At 67.2% G+C, this 16,172-nt stretch overlaps 1 protein-coding gene across 3 annotated transcripts; it reads right to left on the reverse strand.

Annotated features, from left to right (window-relative positions):
* Window positions 1-1,903: 1,903 nt before the first annotated feature.
* CCHCR1 (coiled-coil alpha-helical rod protein 1) lies at window positions 1,904-15,100 on the reverse strand. Of its 3 annotated transcripts, none has more exons than XM_089771724.1 (18): window positions 14,952-15,100; window positions 11,675-11,776; window positions 11,195-11,432; window positions 10,564-11,116; window positions 10,309-10,430; window positions 7,515-7,632; window positions 6,443-6,553; window positions 6,184-6,327; window positions 5,049-5,144; window positions 4,785-4,891; window positions 4,372-4,487; window positions 4,055-4,133; window positions 3,607-3,731; window positions 3,282-3,470; window positions 3,097-3,198; window positions 2,429-2,580; window positions 2,238-2,355; window positions 1,904-2,105 (listed from the first exon to the last, which is right to left on the reverse strand). In XM_089771724.1, exons 2-18 carry the CDS (start codon window positions 11,742-11,744, stop codon window positions 1,978-1,980), a joined length of 2,568 nt encoding a protein of 855 aa, XP_089627850.1. In that variant the 5' UTR covers window positions 11,745-11,776; window positions 14,952-15,100; the 3' UTR covers window positions 1,904-1,977. The 3 variants fall into 3 exon arrangements, with proteins under 3 accessions (XP_089627850.1, XP_089627851.1, XP_089627849.1); XM_089771725.1 differs by having other exon boundaries at window positions 1,905-2,105; window positions 5,049-5,159; window positions 14,952-15,099; XM_089771723.1 differs by having other exon boundaries at window positions 1,906-2,105; window positions 4,372-4,484; window positions 5,049-5,159.
* Window positions 15,101-16,172: the final 1,072 nt, after the last annotated feature.

Consider the following 16,172-nt stretch of genomic DNA (forward strand, 5'->3'; position numbering starts at 1 on the left):
AGCAGTCAGGGGGGGGGAGGTGCAGGAGGTGGGGGGCAGCAGTCAGGGGCAGGGAGGTGCAGGAGATGGGGGGCAGCAGTCAGGGGCAGGGAGGTGCAGGAGATGGGGGGCAGCAGTCAGGGGCAGGGAGGTGCAGGAGGTGGGGGGCAGCAGTCAGGGGCGGGGAGGTGCAGGAGGTGGGGGGCAGCAGTCAGGGGCGGGGAGGTGCAGGAGGTGGGGGGCAGCAGTCAGGGGCGGGGAGGTGCAGGAGATGGGGGGCAGCAGTCAGGGGCGGGGAGGTGCAGGAGGTGGGGGCAGCAGTCGGGGGGGGGAGGTGCAGGAGGTGGGGGGCAGCAGTCAGGGGCGGGGAGGTGCAGGAGATGGGGGGCAGCAGTCAGGGGCAGGGAGGTGCAGGAGGTGGGGGGCAGCAGTCAGGGGCGGGGAGGTGCAGGAGGTGGGGGGCAGCAGTCAGGGGGAGGTGCAGGAGGTGGGGGGCAGCAGTCAGGGGCAGGGAGGTGCAGGAGATGGGGGGCAGCAGTCAGGGGCAGGGAGGTGCAGGAGGTGGGGGGCAGCAGTCAGGGGCAGGGAGGTGCAGGAGGTGGGAGGCAGCAGTCAGGGGCAGGGAGGTGCAGGAGATGGGGGGCAGCAGTCGGGCAGGGAGGTGCAGGAGATGGGGGGCAGCAGTCAGGGGCAGGGAGGTGCAGGAGGTGGGGGGCAGCAGTCAGGGGCGGGGAGGTGCAGGAGGTGGGGGGCAGCAGTCAGGGGCAGGGAGGTGCAGGAGATGGGGGGCAGCAGTCAGGGGCAGGGAGGTGCAGGAGGTGGGGGGCAGCAGTCAGGGGCGGGGAGGTGCAGGAGGTGGGGGGCAGCAGTCAGGGGCGGGGAGGTGCAGGAGGTGGGAGGCAGCAGTCAGGGGCGGGGAGGTGCAGGAGATGGGGGCAGCAGTCAGGGGCGGGGAGGTGCAGGAGGTGGGGGGCAGCAGTCAGGGGCGGGGAGGTGCAGGAGATGGGGGCAGCAGTCAGGGGCGGGGAGGTGCAGGAGGTGGGGGCAGCAGTCAGGGGCGGGGAGGTGCAGGAGGTGGGGGCAGCAGTCAGGGGCGGGGAGGTGCAGGAGATGGGGGCAGCAGTCAGGGACGGGGAGGTGCAGGAGGTGGGGGCAGCAGTCAGGGGCGGGGAGGTGCAGGAGGTGGGGGGCAGCAGTCAGGGGCAGGGAGGTGCAGGTGGGGGGCAGCAGTAGGGGTAGGGGGGTGCAGGAGATGGGGGGCAGCAGTCAGGGGCAGAGGGGTGCAGGAGGTGGGGGGCAGCAGTCAGGGGCGGGGAGGTGCAGGAGGTGGGAGGCAGCAGTAGGGGTAGGGGGTGCAGGAGGTGGGGGGCAGCAGTCAGGGCAGAGGGGTGCAGGAGGTGGGGGCAGCAGTCAGGGGCGGGGAGGTGCAGGAGGTGGGAGGCAGCAGTCAGGGACAGAGGGGTGCAGGAGGTGGGGGGCAGCAGTCAGGGGCGGGGAGGTGCAGGGGGGGGGGCAGCAGTCAGGGGCCTGGCTCGGGGAGGGGAGTGGGGCTTAGTGGTTAGAGCGGGGGGGAGGGGCCAGGACCCCTGGGTTCTCTGCCTGGCTCGGGGAGGGGAATGGGGCTTAGTGGTTAGAGCGGGGGGGAGGGGCCAGGACCCCTGGGTTCTCTGCCTGGCTCGGGGAGGGGAGTGGGGCTTAGTGGTTAGAGCGGGGGGGAGGGGCCAGGACCCCTGGGTTCTCTGCCTGGCTCGGGGAGGGGAGTGGGGCTTAGTGGTTAGAGCGGGGGGGAGGGGCCAGGACCCCTGGGTTCTCTGCCTGGCTCGGGGAGGGGAGTGGGGCTTAGTGGTTAGAGCGGGGGGGGGGAGGGGCCAGGACGCCTGGGTTCTGCCCCAGACAGATCCACACGGACACGCTCGTGTTGAACCCAAACAACCTTTATTCTACCTACAAACCTGAAGACCAGCCACAAAACCGGGAGCCGGCTCCCGCCCCCCCCCATCAGGGTGGCCCCTCCTGATCCTGGGGGCTGCCTTCCTCGCCCGGCGGCCTCTCCTCCTCCTCTTCCTCCTCCCGCAGGATGGCCGTGCTCAGGCTCTGCAGCTCCTCCAGCACCGCAGCCAGGGGCTCTGTGGGGAGAGGGGGCAGCTATGGGGCAGGTGGGGATTGTGGTGGGGCAGCTCTGGCTGGGCCGCGGCCCAGGCTGCAGAGACTTGGGGGGCGGAGGGAGGGGTAGGGGGGTTCTGGCCGGAGCTCAGTACCTTTGGGGGGAGCCCGGGTGCTGCCGTCCCCCGGTGCTGGCGGCTCCTCTGGGCCGCGCCGGGCCGCCAGCCGGTTCTGCCTGTACTGGGCCAGGAGCCCCTCCTGCCGCAGGGTGGCCTGGGGGGAGGAGCGAGGCAGAGTCAGGACTGGGGGGGCCCGGCAGGGGCTCCCCCCCACTCCCAGCACCTACCATCAGCAGGTTCTTGTCCCGCTCCAGGGCCTGCAGCCGCGCCCCCAGCCGGCTGGTCTCCTCCTGCCGGGCTTCCTCCTGCAGCCGCGCCAGCTCCTGGCCCCTGGCTTTGTCGCGGGCCGCCTGGCGCTCGGCCTGACGCAGGGCGACCACTGCAGGGAGAGCGCGGGTGAGAGGCGGGGTGGAGCCCAGGGCTGCGGGGCGGGAGTGAGGGGCACCGGCAGGGCTGGGGGGCAGGAGCGAGGGGCACCGGCAGGGCTGGGGGGGCAGGGGGATGGGAGCGAGGGGCACCGGCAGGGCTGGGGGGGCAGGGGGATGGGAGTGAGGGGCACCGGCAGGGCTGGGGGGCGGGAGTGAGGGGCACCGGCAGGGCTGGGGGGGCAGAGACTGCAGGGCAGGAGCGAGGGGCACTGGCAGGACTGGGGGGGCAGAGACTGCAGGGCAGGAGTGAGGGGCACCGGCAGGGCTGGGGGGCAGGAGTGAGGGGCACCAGCAGGGCTGGGGGGGCAGGGGGATGGGAGTGAGAGGCACCGGCAGGGCTGGGGGGGCAGGGGGATGGGCACGAGGGGCACCAGCAGAGCTGTGGGGAGGGCCTTCAGGGCGGGAGTGAGAGGCACCGGCAGGGCTGGGGGGGCGGGAGTGAGGGGTGCTGGGGGGGCATCTCTCACCGGCCTTCGTGTGCTCCCTCCGGGCCTCACTGACCCTCTTCTCCAGCTCCGCGAGATCCGCCCGCAGCCGCGTCTCCACCTCCGTCACCTTCTCCTGTAGGGCTGGGGGGCGGGAGGGGGAGTTAGCTCTGACTGCTGGGGACAGCATCCCCCCCAGCTGACCCTCGCCCCCCCCAGCCGCTTACCCCTCTCATACTCCGGCCGCAGCTGGGCCAGCTCCCGTCTCAGCCCCTCCGCCGCCTCCTGGCTCTCCCGCCGCTCCCGCTGCGCCTCCTCCAGCTGGCCCCGCAGCTGCCCCCGCTCCCGCTCCAGCGCCTCCTTCTGCTCCAGCGCCCCCTGCAGGCTCCGGGTGGCCTCCTGCAGCTCCCGCTCCGCTGCCGCCGGAGGGGAATGGGGGTTAGTCACCTCGGGCCGGGTCCCTGCGCTTCCAGCCACGGCCAGCCGGGGCGCAGCGTCCCCGGGCAGCCGGCCGGATGCGGGGTGCCCCCGAGCTGGGCCTGGCCCACGTACCTTTCTCCCGGGCCTCGGCCACCTGCTGCTCCAGGATCTGCGCCCCTTTCTTCAGCTCCCCCGCCAGGCGGTCCCGCTCCTGGTGCAGCAGGGCCAGCTCGGCCCGCAGAGCGTCCTGGGACAGGCTGGGGGGAGAGGGGAGAGTCCAGCCCTGCCGCTCTAACCACTGTACCCCACTCCCCTTCTGGAGAGACAACCCAGGCGTCCCAGCTCCCAGCCCCCTGCTCTAACCACTAGCCCCCACTCCCCTCCTGGAGAGACAACCCAGGCGTCCCGGCTCCCAGCCCCCTGCTCTAACCACTAGCCCCCACTCCCCTCCCAGAGTCAGGGGGAGGACCCAGGCATCCTGGCTCCCAGCCCCCTGCTCTAACCACTAGCCCCCACTCTCCTCCCAGAGTCAGGGGGAGGACCCAGGAGTCCTGCCTGTGCCCGGGGGGAGAGGACTCACCCGTCGTCCTCCAATCCAGCGGCCTTGGGCTGCTCTTCTGTCCGCAGTCGCGCCAGGGCCATTTTACGAGACACCAGCCCTGCAAGCCCACAGATGTAGAGTTATGGCCCAGAGATGCAGCCAGCTCTGGGGTGGGGAACAGCCCAGAGCACTGAAAAGTTTGGGACAGGAAGTGACGGGGATCTTGCCTCCTGTGAGACCCGCAGACCATCTGGCCCAGGGCAGAGGGACCCCAGCTGCGTGGGCCTGTGGATCGGTTCCGGGCAGGCGGGATACCGGAGTAGATGGGCCTCACTGCTCCGGGTCAAAACCCTCACCTTGGATGGTGTCGACTCTCTTGGCGGCGAAGGTGACTCGGTTTCCCAGCCCAGCTAGGCGCGAGGCCGCTGCCTTCAGCTCTGCCTCCTGCCCCCCGATCTGCTGGTGGAGCCTGCTGAGAGGACGAGGGTCAAAGGGCGTGACCCCCACACCCCGACCAATCACAGACCTTGTGTCCCACCCGCCGGGCCTGCGACCCCTAGAACTAGAGGATGAGGGGCCGGCCGGGGTCGTGACCTCACTCACGCCAGCAAAGGATTCTGGGTAGTGGGGGGGTACCAGGAGCTGCTGGCTCTAAGGTCAGGCTAAGGGTGGCAAGATCAGGAGCCAGGGATGCTGGATGGAGCCAGCGCCCCCTTAGAGGGCTCTCCGGGGTCCCCCCCTTTGCGCATAGAGCACCCCCAAGCGGCACCTGCTGACGGTCTCCACGAGGCTCCGCAAGGCGCCCTCGGCTGCTTCCGCCTGGTGCTGGAGACGCTGCCCGGAGTCCTTCTGGTGAGACAGCTCGGCCTGGAGCGTCTGCAGGGGAGCAGAACGCCGGTCGTAGCTAGTGCCTGCCCCGTGCCCTGCTCCCCGGAGCCAGCCAGCGCCTGCCCTAGAGCCAGAGGGGAGCCGGTGCCCCCTAGAGGGGGCAGGCCCCGCCCCGTTCCCTGCCCGCCCCCCGGCAGGACCTCACCGTGTTCTTCACTCGCTCCATCTCGGCCTCGGCTGTCTTGTCCTGGAGGCTGTGGAGCAGCAGCGCCACCTTCTGGTCCCGCGCCTGCACTTCCCCCTGCAGCTCGGAGACCTGGGGAGCGAGCGGGGGGAGGCACAGAGCTACCCCAGGGGCAATTCTGCGCCGCTGGAGAGCCCCACAAAACCCCTCTGGCCTGGCAGGTGCTACAGTTCCACCTTTGCCCACCAGGGGCTGCTGTGGCGCCGCTGCAACACCATCTGGTGGGCAAGGGTGGGACTGCAGCACAGCCAGGGCACCATGTATGTAAGGGGGGCAAATAATTAAATTCTCTGCCCAGCGCTGCAGAGCCCAGCCGAGCCCCCTGGCCACGGAGACAGCAAGGACGGTGGGGAGCACGGGGCTTCTGGGGGGCACCGATAGAGGGGCAGAATCAGGAGCATCTGCTGAGGAGGGATGTGGGGGGGGGGGGAACGTGACTCCTCCCCACACTCCTAGCCTGGGGAAAGGTCGGGACAACTCCCCCTCTGCCCCACACCCTCCAGATTCTCTCCTAGGCTCCTTCCCTCTCCCTCAGCGCCTCCGGGACCCCCGGCTCCCCACGCCCTTTGAGGGGTGCAGGAAATGCAGCTCTGCATTGTCCTTCCAAGGAGTTTCGCCCCGCTCTGTGGTACGCGCCCCATCGGGAACCTCTTTGTAAAAAACCCCCCAAACTACCGGTTTCCCGAACTTCTCTGTGCCCAGACCACTGGAGAGTGGCCGGGCCTGGGGGCGCAGTTAACGATCTTCCAGAGGGTGTGAAGCGCTATATAACGGCCCCTTCGACCCGTAACAGCGCGCAGCTCGTGTGTGAATATTGGCAGGGGCTCTCCCCCGCCGGGGCAGTCACAGGGAAGGAGGCAAGCGCAGCCCTGGAGTTGAGGAAAAGCCGCCTCTTTCTCCGGCCTCCGCAGCCCTACCCAACCCAAATTCCCCACCCGTCTCACCTCCCTCCTAGTCCCACTTCACCTCACACGTGAGGGTCCGGGGCAATGCTCCCTCTATTTTTTTTCCTCCATGTGTGGACTACATTTTGTTCTGTGCACCAATGCATGCGCACCACCTGCGCTCCGAACCCCTGCCTCCAACAGGCCCTCACCTGCCTCTGCAGCGCTTTGGTGGCGTCCGTGTGGCCGAGCTCCTGGGATCTGAGCTGCACCATGAGGGCAAAGACCTTCTCTCGCCAGCGGCTCAGCAGGGACTGGCTCTTCTGGGCTGGCTCGGGCTGCAGGGGGTCTCCGGGCTGGGAGGGGGGAATACACCGGTTCAACGCCAGGCTACAGCACAGCGCCCCCCAGGGAAATTGGCCAGGCCAGGGGGCCGGGGAGCGTGACCCCAAGGAGACAGGGGGCCGTTACCTTCTTGCTCAGCTCCAGCTCCTGCAGGGCCAGGACGTCGCTGAGCGAGGCCAGTCGGAGCTGGAGCAGCTCCGTCGTCGTCTTCAGGGCCTCGCGCTCCCCTTCTAGGCGCTGGGGGCAAGGGGAGGGAGTGAGCGTCCCCTGCTGGGACATCCGGCCCCCTTCCCGTGAGAGCGCCCCCTGCTGGGACGTCTGGTCCCCCTCCCCGTGTCAGTGCCCCCTGCTGGGAAGTCCGGCCCCCTTCCCTGTGAGAGCACCCCCTACTGGGACGTCTGGTCCCCCTCCCCATGTCAGCGCCCCCTGCTGGGACGTCCGGCCCCCTTCCCTGTGAGAGCGCCCCCTGCTGGGACGTCTGGTCCCCCTCCCCGTGTCAGTGCCGCCTGCTGGAACGTCCGGCCCCCTTCCCTGTGAGAGCGCCCCCTGCTGGGACGTCTGGTCCCCCTCCCCGTGTCAGTGCCGCCTGCTGGGACGTCCGGCCCCCTTCCCTGTGAGAGCGCCCCCTGCTGGGACGTCTGGTCCCCCTCCCCGTGTCAGTGCCGCCTGCTGGGACGTCCGGCCCCCTTCCCTGTGAGAGCGCCCCCTGCTGGGACGTCTGGTCCCCCTCCCTGTGTCAGTGCCGCCTGCTGTGACATCCGGCCCCCTTCCCTGTGAGAGCGCCCCCTGCTGGGACGTCTGGTCCCCCTCCCTGTGTCAGCGCCCCCTGCTGTGACATCCGGCCCCCTTCCCTGTGAGAGCGCCCCCTGCTGGGACGTCTGGTCCCCCTCCCCGTGTCAGCGCCCCCTACTAGGACATCCTGTCCCCCTCCCCATGTCAGCGCCCCCTGCTGGGACATCCGGTCCTCCTCCCCATGTCAGCGCCCCCTGCTGGGACATCCGGCCCCCTTCCCTGTGAGAGCGCCCCCTGCTAGGACATCCTGTCCCCCTCCCCATGTCAGCGCCCCCTGCTGGGACGTCTGGTCCCCCTCCCCGTGTCAGCGCCCCCTGCTGGGACGTCCTGTCCCAGTCTCCTGGTGTGTGAGCGCCCCCTGCAGGATGCAACCCGCTCTGCGCGCGCATCGCTCATCCCTCCTCACCTGCACCTGGCCAAGCAGCTGCTGCCTCTCAGAGCCCAGCGTGCTCCCCTGCTCCCCCACGTAGGTCCGCAGCTGCTGAAGCAGGGTCTGCTGGGAGGCCAGCTCCGCCTGGGCCATGCTGCGGGGAGAGAAATCATCAAATCGGACAACTCGAGGTCCCTTCCTGAGGCCACCGAGTCCAGTCCCCGGCCCACACGGCCGGACCAAGCACCATCTAAACCTTCCCAGACCAGTGTCTGCCCAACCTACTCTTCAATATCTCCACAGATGGGGCTTCCACAACCTCCCTGGGCAATTTATTCCAGTGTTTGACCACCCTGGCAGGCAGGAACTTTTTCCTAATGTCCAACCTAAACCTCCCTTGCTGCAGTTTAAGCCCATTGCTTCTTGTCCTGTCCTCACAGGCCAAGGGGAACAAGTTTTCTCCCTCTTCCTTGTGACACCTGTTTAGATACTTGAAACTCGCTTTCATGTCCCCTCTCGGTCTTCTTCTTTCCAAACTAAACAAGCCCAATTCCTTCAGCCTTCCCTCCTAGCTCATGTTCTCTAGACCTTTCATCATTCTCGTTGCTCTTCTCTGGACCCTCTCCAATTTCTCCCCATCTTTCTTGAAATGCGGGGCCCAGAACTGCACACAATTCTCCAGCTGAGGCCTAATCAGCGCAGAGTAGAAGAACGACTTCTCGTGTCTTGCTCGCCACACTCCTGTCCATGCAGCCCAGAATCATGTTTGCTTTTTGTGCAACAGCATCACACTTTGACTCCTATTCAGCGTGTGATCCACTATCACTCCTAGATCCCTTTCTGCCGGACTCCTTCCTAGACAGTCGCTTCCCGTTCTGCGTGTGTGACACGGACTGTCCCTTCCTAAGTGGAGCACTTTACGTTTGTCCTTATTCAACGTCATCCTGTTGACCTCCGACCATTTCTCCAGTTTGTCCAGATCATTTTGAATTCTGACCTGTCCTCCAAAGCACTCGCCACCCCTCCCAGCTTGGGATCAGCTGCAAACTTAATAATCGTACTCTCTACGCCAATATCTAAATCAGAAGAACATAAGAACGGCCAGACTCGGTCAGACCAAAAGTCCATCCAGCCCAGTTTCCCATCTGCCGACAGTGGCCAGTGCCAGATGCCCCAGAGGGAGCGAACAGAACAGGGAATGATCCAGCAAACTCTCTTCTGCCACCCATCTCCACCCTCTGACACACAGAGGCTGGGGACCCCATTCCTTACCCATCCTGGCTAATAGCCATTGATGGCCCTAACCTCCATGAATGTATCTAGCTCTCTTTTAAATCCTGTTCTAGTCCCAGCCTGCACAACCTCCTCAGGCGAGGAGTTCCACAGGTTGACTGTGCGCTGTGTGAAAAACTTCCTTTTACTTGTTTAAACGTGCTGTCTATTCAGTTCATTGGGTGGCCCCCTAGTTCTTATATTAGGGGAACAAGTAAATACCCAAAGGCTACGTCTAGACTGGCATGATTTTCCGCAAATGCTTTTAACGGAAAAGTTTTCCATTAAAAGCATTTGCGGAAAAGAGCGTCTAGATTGGCACGGACGCTTTCCCACTAAAGCACTTTTTGCAGAAAAGCGTCCGTGCCAATCTAGACGCACTTTTGTGCCAAAAAGCCCCAAACGCCATTTTTGCGATCAGGGCTTTTTTGCGCAAACCAAATCTGAGCTGTCTACACTGGCCCTTTTGCGCAAAAGCTTTGCGCAAAAGGACTTTTGCCCGAACGGGAGAAGCATAGTATTTCCGCAAGCAGCACTGATTTCAGACAGTAGGAAGTCAGTGTTCTTGTGGAAATTCAAGCGGCCAGTGTAGACAGCTGGCAAGTTTTTCCGCAAAAGCAACTGCTTTTGCGGAAAAACTTGCCAGTCTAGACGCAGCCAAAGTCAATAAGGGAAAGTTATGTCTACACTTAAATATCCCGCGCTTCATTTGCATATTCGCATTACGGTGCTCTTTCAAAATAACGCTATTTCAAAATAACAGGCGCTGTTGAGACGCGGCTATTTCGAGAGAAAACCCTTCTCTCGAAATAACTAGTACACCTCATTGTATGAGGAATAAGGGTTATTTCGAGAGAAGGGTTTTCTCTCGAAATAGCCGCGTCTCAATAGCGTCTGTTATTTTGAAATAGCGTTATTTCGAAATAGCGCCATAATGCAAACATGCAAATGAAGCGCGGGATATTTAAATCCTGGCTTCATTTGCCATTTCGAATGTCTTCATTTGCATCCCTCTCTTGAAGGTGGGTGCAAGTGTAAACGTAACCTTTCCCCACACCATCTCAACATCGCTGAAGATCTGGACCAGAACTGATCCCACAGCAGACCCCATCTCTGCGGAACCCCACTTGTTCTGAACCGTGAATAACCTACCCCATTTTCACTGGCGTCCAAGCACCAGAAGCACCTCTGCCAGCTCCACATTTTCTGTCACCGTTTTTCCTTCTTCCCTGAGCCGTGGGCCTACCTTGTCTGTGGTCTTCCTCTTGTTTCTAATGTCTTTTTAGGTGACCCTCAATGTTACCTTTTATGTTTCTAGCTCGGGGTGGGCCTCCCCCAGCATTGGGGCGCCTACACGCCAGACCACCCCCACCACCGCTGTCTCCCCGCAGCCCCAGATCCCTGACTGATGTTTTGTGGGTCAGTGGCTCCCGACCTGAAAAGAGTTCCCCACCCCTGAAGCCACTGTCTATTTTGCTGTTCTCCCTCCTACCGTTCCCGAGAGTCAGGAACTCTGGCAAATCAGGAAGCTGACGGGGGGTCCGGCGGCTGTTCCTACCTCAGTTGCTCCTGCAGACTCTGGCTCGCTTGTCTCCGTGCCTCCACCTCCTGCTCCAGCTGCAGGGACTGTTGCCACAGGGAGCTAACTTCAGCCCCATGGGCCTGGTGGAGACGGGAGAGCTGGGGGGACAGAAGGGACCTGGCTGGGAAGAGAACCCAGGAGTCCTGGCTCCCCCGCCAGCTCTAACCACTAGTCCCAACTCCCATTCCAGAGCTAGGGATGGAACCCAGGAGTCCCTCCCCCCCCACTCACCTCAGCCTTGTGCTCACCCAGCACCTCCTGCATGTGCTCTGCCGCCTGCTGGCTCAGGGCTTCCCTTTTCTCCAGCGCCGCCCACAGTTCCCCCTGCACCGCCGCCAACTCCTGCCGGTGCCGCTCCACCGCCACCTCTAGCTCCGCCCTCAGGGCGTCAGCTTCCGCTTGGCCACTCCTCTTCTGCTCCTCCAGCTCCGCCTTCAGGGCAGCGGCTTCTGCCTGGCCACGCCTCTTCTGCTCCTCTAGCTCCGCCTTCAGGGCAGCGGCTTCTGCCTGGCCACGCCTCTTCTGCTCCTCTAGCTCCACCCTCAGGGCCTCGCCCTCGGCCTGGCTCCTCCCCCTCAGCTGCTCCAGCTCCCCCTGCAGGCAGGCCAAGGTGCTCTCCCTCGCGGCTGCTGTGGCTTCCTGCTGGAGGGCGGTGGCCCGGAGTCCGGTTAGCTCCGCCTCTAGACGCCGGATCTCCTGGAGCTGGTGGGAAATGAGCTCGGCCTGCTGGGAGATGGCCAGGGCGTGACGGGCAGCTGGAGGCTCTGCCTCCCGGTCCAGCGACCTGTGGGGAGGGCGACATGAAAGTGGGGCTTGGCTGTGGGGGCCTGGCTGTGGGGAAGTGGGGATGGAGGCCTTTTACCTGGTCCTGGCTCCAGGCTCCTCGGTCTCCACTGCTGCCTTGCCCCTGGGCGCCCTGGCGCCCCCCGCTGTCCATCTTTGCAACGCATCTCGCAGGCACTGGTTCTCCTGTCTCAGCGCTGTGAGCTCCTGGGGCTGCCAGCTGAGGGGCTCAGCCGTCCAGGGCGCCGGTCCAGTAGCGGCCAGGGGGGGCGCCGACCGGCTCTGGAAGTGCGAGGGAGGGATCAGCCCCCTGGGACCTACGGGAGACATGACAGCGAATGGGAGGCAGGCACCCAGAATGGCGATGCATGGGGCTCCTCCCTAGAGGGATGGGGAGGGGGAACGGGAGCCGGGCATCTGGAGTGGCAGCACGGGAGGGGGGGAGGAGGAGGGGTCACCCCTTTGCTGGCCAAGATCCGGATGGGGAATGGGACCCAGGTATCCGGGACAGCAGGATGTGACGCGGGGCTGCCGGGACCCTCAGATCTGTGCGTGTTACCGCTGGGTCTGGGGGCTCCGAAGGTGGCCGGCGGGTCCAGGTGTCTCCTGGACTCTTCCCTCCTGTCCATGGTCCCAGAGGTGCCTGGACAACTCCCCGTCCCTAGAGGGGAACAGAACCTTAGCAAAAGGCCCAGCCGCCCGTCCCGCCGGGGGATTGACAACAGACCCTACGTAAACAGCCCGAGGCACCGCACAGTGCCAGGCAAGGCAGCTTCATTCCTCCCCCAGCGCCCGTCAGGCCCCCGGTTCCCCATGGAGCCTCCCTCCTGCCGGACCCCGTTGCGCCCCACTTCTTCCCTCTCCCCCACCTGGACCCTTCCCACCTCCCCCAGCCTCTCCCCACATTCCCATCCCCCGGCCTCCCTGTCGCCCTCCGCCCAGGCCCCTTCCCACGTGTCTCCTCAGTGGAGGTCTGGTCCCCCCCGTGCAGTGCATGCTGGGAGTCTGGTCCCCCCCACGCAGTGCATGCTGGGAGTCTGGTTCCCCCCCCGCTCAGTGCACGCTGGGAGTCTGGTTGCCCCCCACGCGCAGTGCAGGCTGGGAGTCTGGTTCCCCCCCACGCAGTGCAGGCTGGGAGTCTGGTCCCCCCCCGCGCAGTGCACGCTGGGAGTCTGGTCCCCCCCACGCAGTGCACGCTGGGAGTCTGGTCCCCCCCCGCGCAGTGCAGGCTGGGAGTCTAGTCCCCCCCACGCGCAGTGCAGGCTGGGAGTCTGGTCCCCCCCCCGCGCAGTGCACGCTGGGAGTCTAGTCCCCCCCACGCGCAGTGCAGGCTGGGAGTCTGGTTCCCCCCCACGCAGTGCAGGCTGGGAGTCTGGTTCCCCCCCGCGCAGTGCAGGCTGGGAGTCTGGTCCCCCCCCGCGCAGTGCAGGCTGGGAGTCTGGTCCCCCCCACGCGCAGTGCAGGCTGGGAGTCTGGTCCCCCCCCGCGCAGTGCACGCTGGGAGTCTGGTTCCCCCCCGCGCAGTGCAGGCTGGGAGTCTGGTTCCCCCCCCCACGCGCAGTGCACGCTGGGAGTCTGGTCCCCCCCCGCGCAGTGCACGCTGGAAGTCTGGTCCCCCCACGCGCAGTGCACGCTGGGAGTCTGGTCCCCCCCCGCGCAGTGCAGGCTGGGAGTCTGGTCCCCCCACGCGCAGTGCAGGCTGGGAGTCTGGTTCCCCCCCCCCCCCACGCGCAGTGCAGGCTGGGAGTCTGGTTCCCCCCCGCGCAGTGCACGCTGGGAGTCTGGTCCCCCCCGCGCAGTGCAGGCTGGGAGTCTGGTCCCCCCCGCGCAGTGCAGGCTGGGAGTCTGGTCCCCCCACGCGCAGTGCACGCTGGGAGTCTGGTCCCCCCCCGCGCAGTGCAGGCTGGGAGTCTGGTCCCCCCCCGCGCAGTGCAGGCTGGGAGTCTGGTCCCCCCACGCGCAGTGCAGGCTGGGAGTCTGGTCCCCCCACGCGCAGTGCAGGCTGGGAGTCTGGTCCCCCCCCGCGCAGTGCAGGCTCGGAGTCTGGTGTCCCCCCCCGCGCAGTGCAGGCTGGGAGTCTGGTTCCCCCCCCACGCGCAGTGCACGCTGGGAGTCTGGTTCCCCCCCCCACGCGCAGTGCACGCTGGGAGTCTGGTCCCCCCCACGCGCAGTGCACGCTGGGAGTCTGGTCCCCCCCCGCGCAGTGCAGGCTGGGAGTCTGGTTCCCCCCCACGCGCAGTGCACGCTGGGAGTCTGGTTCCCCCCCACGCGCAGTGCACGCTGGGAGTCTGGTCCCCCCCCCGCGCAGTGCACGCTGGGAGTCTGGTTCCCCCCCGCGCAGTGCAGGCTGGGAGTCTGGTCCCCCCACGCGCGGTGCAGGCTGGGAGTCTGGTCCCCCCACGCGCGGTGCAGGCTGGGAGTCTGGTCCCCCCCCCCCACGCGCAGTGCAGGCTGGGAGTCTGGTTCCCCCCACGCAGTGCACGCTGGGAGTCTGGTTCCCCCCCACGCAGTGCACGCTGGGAGTCTGGTTCCCCCCCACGCAGTGCACGCTGGGAGTCTGGTCCCCCCCCGCGCGGTGCACGCTGGGAGTCTGGTTCCCCCCCCCCACGCGCGGTGCAGGCTGGGAGTCTGGTTCCCCCCCCGCGCAGTGCACGCTGGGAGTCTGGTCCCCCCCGCGCAGTGCACGCTGGGAGTCTGGTCCCCCCACGCGCAGTGCAGGCTGGGAGTCTGGTCCCCCCCCCCGCGCAGTGCACGCTGGGAGTCTGGTTCCCCCCCCCCACGCGCGGTGCAGGCTGGGAGTCTGGTCCCCACCCCCGCGCAGTGCAGGCTGGGAGTCTGGTCCCCCCACGCGCGGTGCAGGCTGGGAGTCTGGTTCCCCCCCCGCGCAGTGCACGCTGGGAGTCTGGTTCCCCCCCCCCGCGCAGTGCAGGCTGGGAGTCTGGTCCCCCCCCGCGCAGTGCACGCTGGGAGTCTGGTCCCCCCACGCGCAGTGCAGGCTGGGAGTCTGGTCCCCCCCCCGCGCAGTGCACGCTGGGAGTCTGGTCCCCCCCCCGCGCAGTGCACGCTGGGAGTCTGGTCCCCCCCCCACGCGCAGTGCAGGCTGGGAGTCTGGTCCCCCCCCCGCGCAGTGCACGCTGGGAGTCTGGTCCCCCCCCCGCGCAGTGCACGCTGGGAGTCTGGTCCCCCCCCCCGCGCAGTGCACGCTGGGAGTCTGGTCCCCCCCCCCGCGCAGTGCACGCTGGGAGTCTGGTCCCCCCCCCACGCGCAGTGCACGCTGGGAGTCTGGTCCCCCCCACGCGCAGTGCAGGCTGGGAGTCTGGTCCCCCCCCCCGCGCAGTGCACGCTGGGAGTCTGGTCCCCCCCCGCGCAGTGCAGGCTGGGAGTCTGGTCCCCCCCCCGCGCAGTGCACGCTGGGAGTCTGGTCCCCCCACGCGCAGTGCAGGCTGGGAGTCTGGTCCCCCCCCGCGCAGTGCAGGCTGGGAGTCTGGTCCCCCCCCCCGCGCAGTGCACGCTGGGAGTCTGGTCCCCCCACGCGCAGTGCAGGCTGGGAGTCTGGTCCCCCCCCGCGCAGTGCACGCTGGGAGTCTGGTCCCCCCCCCCACGCGCAGTGCAGGCTGGGAGTCTGGTCCCCCCCGCGCAGTGCACGCTGGGAGTCTGGTCCCCCCCCCCCGCGCAGTGCACGCTGGGAGTCTGGTCCCCCCCCCGCGCAGTGCACGCTGGGAGTCTGGTTCCCCCCCCCGCGCGGTGCAGGCTGGGAGTCTGGTCCCCCCCCGCGCGGTGCAGGCTGGGAGTCTGGTCCCCCCCCGCGCAGTGCACGCTGGGAGTCTGGTCCCCACCTGTCCGCCGCCGGCTGCGAGGCCGGAACGTCGCGCGCCCCAACCGCCCAGCGCGCGCCGGCTCCCGAACGGGCCACTCAGCGGGCAGTGGGGGCGGGCCCAGCCAATCAGCATCGAGAGGGAGGACGTGACGGGAGAGGTGCGCCCCGCCCCCCGGCGGCCGTGACCAGTCAGCGGGGACACGGGGCCAGAGTCTCCGCCCCTAGGCAGCCGCGACCAATCAGCGTGGCAGGAGGGGCGTGGCTAGAACGGCCTCCTAGGGCGCCCACCAATCGCCGCGCGAAATGCCGGGGCGGGAACCTATGAAATGGGCCAATCAGAGCGTGGGGTGGCGGGGCTAGGACGCGTCTGGACACAATTCTTTCTGAGCCGACCAATCACAGCGCAGCGAAGGCGGGGCTCCCAGGCCGGACACCCCCCCCCGTCACCTCGAGGACCAATCAGAGAGCAGCAGGGGGCGGGGCTGGGTGCTAGGGTTCCACGCTTCTCTCCCAGCCCTGGAAGGGGAGGGGGAGCGAGAACTCCTGAGTCGTCCCCCCCCCCCCCGCGGGCTCTGGGAGGGCAGTGCGGGCTAGTGGTTAGAGCAAGGGGGGCTGGGGGCCAGGACTCCTGGGTGCCCCCCCTCCGGCCTCTGGGAGGAGAGTGGGGCCTAGTGGTTAGAGCAAGAGGGGCTGGGGGCCAGGACTCCTGGGTGCCCCCCCTCCGGCCTCTGGGAGGAGAGTGGGGCCTAGTGGTTAGAGCAAGAGGGGCTGGGGGCCAGGACTCCTGGGTCCCCCCCCCCTCTGGGAGGGGAGTGGGGCCTAGTGGTTAGAGCAAGAGGGGCTGGGGGCCAGGACTCCTGGGTCCCCCCCCTCCGGCCTCTGGGAGGGGAGTGGGGCCTAGTGGTTAGAGCAAGAGGGGCTGGGACTCCTGGGGTCTCTCCCTGGCTCTGACAGGGGAGCGGGGACTAGTGGGTAGAGCCCGGGGGGGGGGGGGGGGTTTGGGAAGCCAGGAATCCTGGGTTCCCCCTGACTCTGGCAGGGGAGTGCAGGCCAGTGGTTAGAGCCACTGTGGCATAGTGGCTCTCCTCTCCAGCGCCCCCTTCTGGCTGGCTGTGGCATAGTGGCTCTCCCCCCTCCAGCGCCCCCTCCTGGCTGGGAGCGGCGTGATGATGCTCTCCTGTCCAGCGCCCCCCGCTGGCTGGGCATGGTACGGTGGTGCACCTCCTCGTGGCTGACTCCG

Source organism: Pelodiscus sinensis, chromosome 19 (assembly GCF_052426305.1).
Source record: "Pelodiscus sinensis isolate ZL-2025 chromosome 19, ASM5242630v1, whole genome shotgun sequence".
In the NCBI taxonomy this organism is placed as follows: Eukaryota; Metazoa; Chordata; order Testudines; family Trionychidae; genus Pelodiscus; species Pelodiscus sinensis.

Bases quoted from the DNA above. Each gene is read 5' to 3' on its own strand.
- CCHCR1 (XM_089771725.1), bottom strand. From the start codon at position 11,744: ATGGACAGGAGGGAAGAGTCCAGGAGACACCTGGACCCGCCGGCCACC. The intron at 10,431-10,563 runs GTGAGTGGGGGG...CTGTCCCCCCAG, and splicing joins TGGGTGAGCACAAGGCTGAG to CTCTCCCGTCTCCACCAGGC. The intron at 4,134-4,371 runs GTGAGGGTTTTG...GTGGGCTTGCAG, and splicing joins GAGAGTCGACACCATCCAAG to GGCTGGTGTCTCGTAAAATG.